Here is a 5,511-nt window from a genome sequence, read left to right as displayed (position 1 = left end):
CCGCCGCAGCGCGTGCATGCAGCCTTATCCCGCCGCAGCTCTCGCTCCAGCCCGTTGGCTTCTTACAAATACGCGCCCTCGGTCGACGCAGTGTGCATGTGTACTACGCACAGACTCATATCGTCGTCACATCCTTCACCTCTGCACTCGCTAGTAGCCTCCTCTTCTTCCACCTCTCTGTTTTCGCGAACTACCTAGCTACACAATGGCTGCGCTGCTCCTCCTCGTCGTGCTCGCCGCCGCGGCCACCGCCGGCGCTGTGAGCGCAACCACTGTCGCCTACAACGACCGCGCTCTCGTCATTGACGGCGAGCGCCGCATCATCATATCCGGATCGATCCATTACCCCAGGAGCACGCCCGAGGTGAGAAGAGCTCGCGTTACGTTCTTTAAGTTGACGTGGTTTTCTTGGACGAATAACTGATTTGATCTTTCCATATTAATTCTGTCTGCTGGTGGTTGTAGATGTGGCCGGGTCTGATCAAGAAGGCCAAGGAAGGCGGCCTCAACGCGATCGATACGTACGTCTTCTGGAATGGCCACGAGCCGCGCCAGCGCCAGGTTTGCCGTCAATCCCACGTCGAATCAATATAATCTACATATTTCTTCATGGGTGCATGCAACTCACGTCTCTTCGTCCCTTCTAAACCACTGCCGAGATCCTAGGCAAGGTTTTTTTTTTTTTTTTTAGAAAATGGAAAACGTTCCGGTTCCGGCTGCTGCACCATGAGATGCACAGAGCCCTTGTTCCTGGCGAACGTGAAAAGTATTACTGTAACTAACATGCATACTAGACCCTATTTCATCGGAATTTAGAAACGCCACTGAATAACCATGTCAAACCTACCCGCTCTGAAAACGCCATATATAACGGAGCTAGCTCGCAATCATGCATGGTGCGTGTCGATACTGTTCTTATATTAATCGACATGACGTGTATTATTGATTGTCTTCTTCACGTCTACGTCTCTCCTTTGATTCATTTGCAGTACAACTTCGAGGAGAACTACGACATCGTCAGGTTCTTCAAGGAGATCCAGAATGCTGGCATGTACGCCATTCTTCGCATTGGTCCCTACATCTGTGGCGAATGGAACTATGGGTATGTAATATTCACACCTTTTACATATTGGATGGTCAAAAAAATAGATACTCTATTTCTTTCGGTATAGTGCATAATAAAAGATGCTAATAAGTTTAATTTCCTTGTATTTCTTCATGTGTTGAAGAGGACTTCCCGCTTGGCTGCGTGACATCCCTGGCATGCAGTTCAGGATGCACAACGAGCCCTTTGAGGTACGGTAACCAATGCTAGCTACATCTCATGATCACTCAAGCAGCACAAATATGCATGCATGCTTCTTTGCTACTTCGACAGCAGATTCGCAAACACAAATATGCAACTTCAATTCAAGTAATCCTTTTGCTATTTATATTGCAGCGCGAGATGGAGACCTTCACCACGCTCATTGTCAACAAGATGAAGGACGCCAGCATGTTCGCAGGGCAGGGAGGCCCAATCATCCTCTCTCAGGTGCATACACATGCATCAATCTTAGCTGCTCTTGGGGAAGAACCATCTGATCGAACTGCATGTCTATGTTTATGTTGCGTCTTCAACATGTTAGCTAATGCATGCCAGTTTTGATGCATGCCATTGCCTGCCTATCCTGTCCAGATCGAGAACGAGTACGGGAACATCATGGGCAAGATGAACAACAACCAGTCCGCCTCGGAATACATCCACTGGTGCGCCGACATGGCGAACAAGCAGAACGTCGGCGTCCCGTGGATCATGTGCCAGCAGGATGACGATGTGCCACACAATGTTGTGAGTTCCGATTAATTTCTCCGCAGTTGTAATTGTAATCAAATAGGATATTTACTACTTTCTTCCGGCTAATGCATCGAATTTTTTTTGGTCCTCGTCAGATCAACACTTGCAATGGATTCTATTGCCATGACTGGTTTCCGAACAGGACGGGAATCCCCAAGATTTGGACGGAGAACTGGACTGGCTGGTACAGTTTTCGCTTCTATATATCATGTGATCTTTCGTTTTTCCTTAACATTTTTTTTAACATGGATTAGTATTAACTTGCGACTTCAAATTATGCCTTCAGGTTCAAAGCCTGGGACAAGCCCGATTTTCATAGGTCCGCTGAAGACATTGCTTTCGCGGTCGCCATGTTCTTCCAGAAGCGTGGATCGGTCCAGAACTACTACATGGTATACTTACTGTTTTTTTTGTTACCAGAAATAACTCATGAGATTGCGTTTTTCATCGGAATTTATGTTGCCATGATCATCAGTACCACGGTGGAACCAACTTTGGCCGCACTTCTGGTGGCCCGTACATCACAACCAGCTATGACTATGATGCGCCTTTGGATGAGTATGGTGAGTTTATTCAGTATAACTAGAGTGATTGTAAAATGGTTAATTTGGTTTAGTCAATTGCAATTTGCACGTCTGATCTTGTTAATCTGCTTCCCATCAGGTAACATTAGGCAGCCCAAATATGGTCACTTGAAGGATCTCCACAACGTGCTCAAGTCCATGGAGAAAATTCTTGTCTACGGGGAGTACAACGACACTAGCTACGGCAAGAACATCACTGTGCGTTTCACATCTCATGCCACCTTTTTTTTTGTTTAATTTGTTAAAAACACCATATTATTATCGTATTAAGATCGATTTGTATAACAGTGCAAACAATTAATATAATGCAGGTCACCAAGTACACCTTTGGTGGTTCCTCAGCTTGCTTCATCAACAACCAATTCGACGACAGGGATGTCAATCTCACCCTTGGTGGAGCTACTCACCTCGTACCTGCATGGTCTGTCAGCATCTTGCCTGATTGCAAGACTGTTGCCTTCAATACTGCCAAGGTATACATGTTGCTCTCGCTAGCTAGCGATAATATACTCATTTCAGATTACGCAATTTAACTACATATGACCAATTCATCGATAATCGTTTTCCGTTTGTTAAATCATTATTTGTACCGTTAGATCAAGACGCAGACGTCGGTGATGGTGAAGAAGCCGAACACGGTGGAGAAGGAGCCGGAGGCCTTGGAGTGGTCATGGATGCCTGAGAACCTGAAGCCCTTCATGACCGACGAGCACGGCAACTTCAGAAAGACCCAGCTCTTGGAGCAGATCTCCACTTCCACTGATCAGAGTGACTACTTGTGGTACAGAACAAGGTACTCAACAAAACAAATTATTTTTCTAAATTAAACCTCATCCTATCCTAAAACTGTAACATCTCTGATGGAAATGCACAGCCTTGAGCACAAGGGAGAGGGAAGTTACACGTTGTACGTGAACACAACGGGCCATGAGATCTATGCTTTTGTCAATGGAAAGCTTGTTGGTGAGTACTCGAACACTCTTTTGCATTTTTCTTTTTGCTGCACTTTGCGCTGCCGTTAATCTGATAGGGCGATGTGTTTGACAGGGCAAAACCACTCGGCGAATGGAGCGTTCGTCTTCCAGCTCGAGTCACCGGTGAATCTTCACGCCGGGAAGAACTACATTTCTCTCCTGAGCGGCACCGTCGGCCTCAAGGTTCTGAACTCGTCAAGGAAAGAACTCGTCTATTTATTTTCCAATTGTGTATGCTGAAGGTTACAAGTTCCTTCTCCTCAAACAGAACTACGGGCCTTTGTTTGAGCTGATGCCGGCCGGCATCGTCGGAGGACCGGTTAAGCTTATCGGTGCAAATAATGGCACCGCCATTGATCTGACCAACAGCTCTTGGTCTTACAAGGTACAAAGCATCTGCGAGTGACTCGTGGGCATTCTTTCCAGCAGAACCCAAGATACACTTGTTTGATGGTTTCGTTTCCAGGCTGGCTTGGCCGGTGAGTACAGGCAAATCCATCTTGACAAGCCCGGCTACAAGTGGCGGAGCCACAACGGCAGCATTCCTGTCAACAGGCCATTCACTTGGTACAAGGTATGGCGAGTGGCATATCATTCTCATACAGTAACTCGGTTGCCGTGTCGTGACAGGGATTACTTTACCGGCCGAAAACCGGCGGTAAACCCGGTTTACTGGTTTTACCGGTGGATACCGGTAAAAAAAATAAACCGGTAAATTTTTTGAATTTGTTTATTTAAATTTTCAAAAAGATTAGATCACAATAAAAAATCACTTATCAGTAATATTTGAATTTTATTTATTTAAATTTTGTTTAAATTTGTTTGAATTTGTTCGGTAAAACTTCGGTAAATCCGATATTTTCGAGAAATCAAATTTACCGGTGACCTCCGGTAAATAAAATTTACCGGTAAGATTTTCCCTTCGTGCTACGCTGTGTCGCGGAATCTAATTTGCTGATATATGCGTCGTGCTCTTTGTTCTTCGTTTGCTGAAGACTACCTTCGACGCTCCTGCCGGCGAGGAGGCGGTGGTGGTAGACCTGCTGGGCCTGAACAAGGGTGCGGCGTGGGTGAACGGCAACAGCCTGGGCCGCTACTGGCCTTCGTACACGGCGTCGGACATGGACGGCTGCCACATCTGCGACTACCGCGGCAAGTTCAAGGCGGAGGGCGACGGCGTCCGGTGCCTGACGGGGTGCGGCGAGCCGTCGCAGCGGTACTACCACGTCCCGCGCTCCTTCCTCCGGGCGGGCCAGCCCAACACGCTGGTCCTCTTCGAGGAGGCCGGCGGCGACCCGACGCGCGCCGTGTTCCGCACCGTGGCCGTGGGCACCGTCTGCGTGGCGGCCGCCGAGGAGGGCGACGACGTGACGCTGTCGTGCGGCCAGCACGGGCGCGTTGTCTCTAGCGTGGACGTGGCCACCTTCGGCGTGACCAGGGGGCACTGCGGCGCGTACGAGGGCGGGTGCGAGTCCAAGGCCGCGCTCGAGGCGTTCACGGCGGCGTGCGTCGGGAAGGAGTCGTGCACGGTGCGGTACACGGGCGCGTTCGCCGGCGCCGGGTGCGAGTCAGGCGTGCTCACCGTGCAGACCACCTGCTGATGATCAGATCGGCAGGCTTAAGCTTATAGCTTGCTACATTAGTTGCTCTCCTTGATTAGCCAGGTGAAGCTTATCTCAATTAAGATGAGTGTCAAGTGAAGTTCTCCGTTTGGTTTGGACTCTGGTCGCAAATTGTGGTTGATGGAACATTGCAATTAGCCCATCCATTTGCTTAATTACAATTGATGAATGAAAAAAATAGGCCATTCACTTTTTGTCACAAATTTTAGATGGTGCGACAGTACAATGATCACTTTTTGTCATTTGATCGCCAATCTTAGATTTGGCTGTTCTGGCTACTTTGTGGAGTTGGATTCTGGTGTGGTAGTAGAAGAATTAAAATACTGTGGCTCGAGTAATCTCACTGCACATTAGTAATTGCCGTGTTAATGTTCGTGATGAAACGCTAAGGGGTGGTCACAGTAACTGAGCAAGCGAGATTACTTAGAATACGTTTTTTTTTTGAGAGATGAACTTAATTAGACTAGCAATTACACACGTGCTTCACATATATA

General features: G+C 47.7%; 1 protein-coding gene across 1 annotated transcript; it reads left to right on the top strand.

Annotated features, from left to right (window-relative positions):
* The first annotated feature begins 205 nt into the window (after nt 1–205).
* Nucleotides 206–4,996, top strand: LOC133888423 (beta-galactosidase 1). The gene is made up of 17 exons (XM_062328666.1): nt 206–364; nt 466–561; nt 990–1,102; nt 1,230–1,296; nt 1,442–1,534; nt 1,679–1,831; nt 1,933–2,021; nt 2,124–2,229; nt 2,313–2,400; nt 2,501–2,619; nt 2,733–2,894; nt 3,018–3,214; nt 3,296–3,384; nt 3,469–3,578; nt 3,664–3,780; nt 3,862–3,969; nt 4,391–4,996. The coding sequence occupies exons 1-17, from the start codon at nt 206–208 to the stop codon at nt 4,994–4,996; spliced, it is 2,472 nt and encodes an 823-aa protein (XP_062184650.1).
* Nucleotides 4,997–5,511: the final 515 nt, after the last annotated feature.

Source organism: Phragmites australis, chromosome 1 (assembly GCF_958298935.1).
Source record: "Phragmites australis chromosome 1, lpPhrAust1.1, whole genome shotgun sequence".
In the NCBI taxonomy this organism is placed as follows: Eukaryota; Viridiplantae; Streptophyta; class Magnoliopsida; order Poales; family Poaceae; genus Phragmites; species Phragmites australis.
The sequence above is the reverse complement of the archived record's forward strand: the minus strand, read 5'-3'. Positions and strand labels throughout refer to the sequence as shown.

Coding starts and splice junctions, on each gene's coding strand:
- LOC133888423 (XM_062328666.1), top strand. CDS start 206: ATGGCTGCGCTGCTCCTCCTCGTCGTGCTCGCCGCCGCGGCCACCGCC. Junction 562..989: donor ACGAGCCGCGCCAGCGCCAG/GTTTGCCGTCAA, acceptor ATTCATTTGCAG/TACAACTTCGAGGAGAACTA. Junction 2,620..2,732: donor GCTACGGCAAGAACATCACT/GTGCGTTTCACA, acceptor AATATAATGCAG/GTCACCAAGTACACCTTTGG.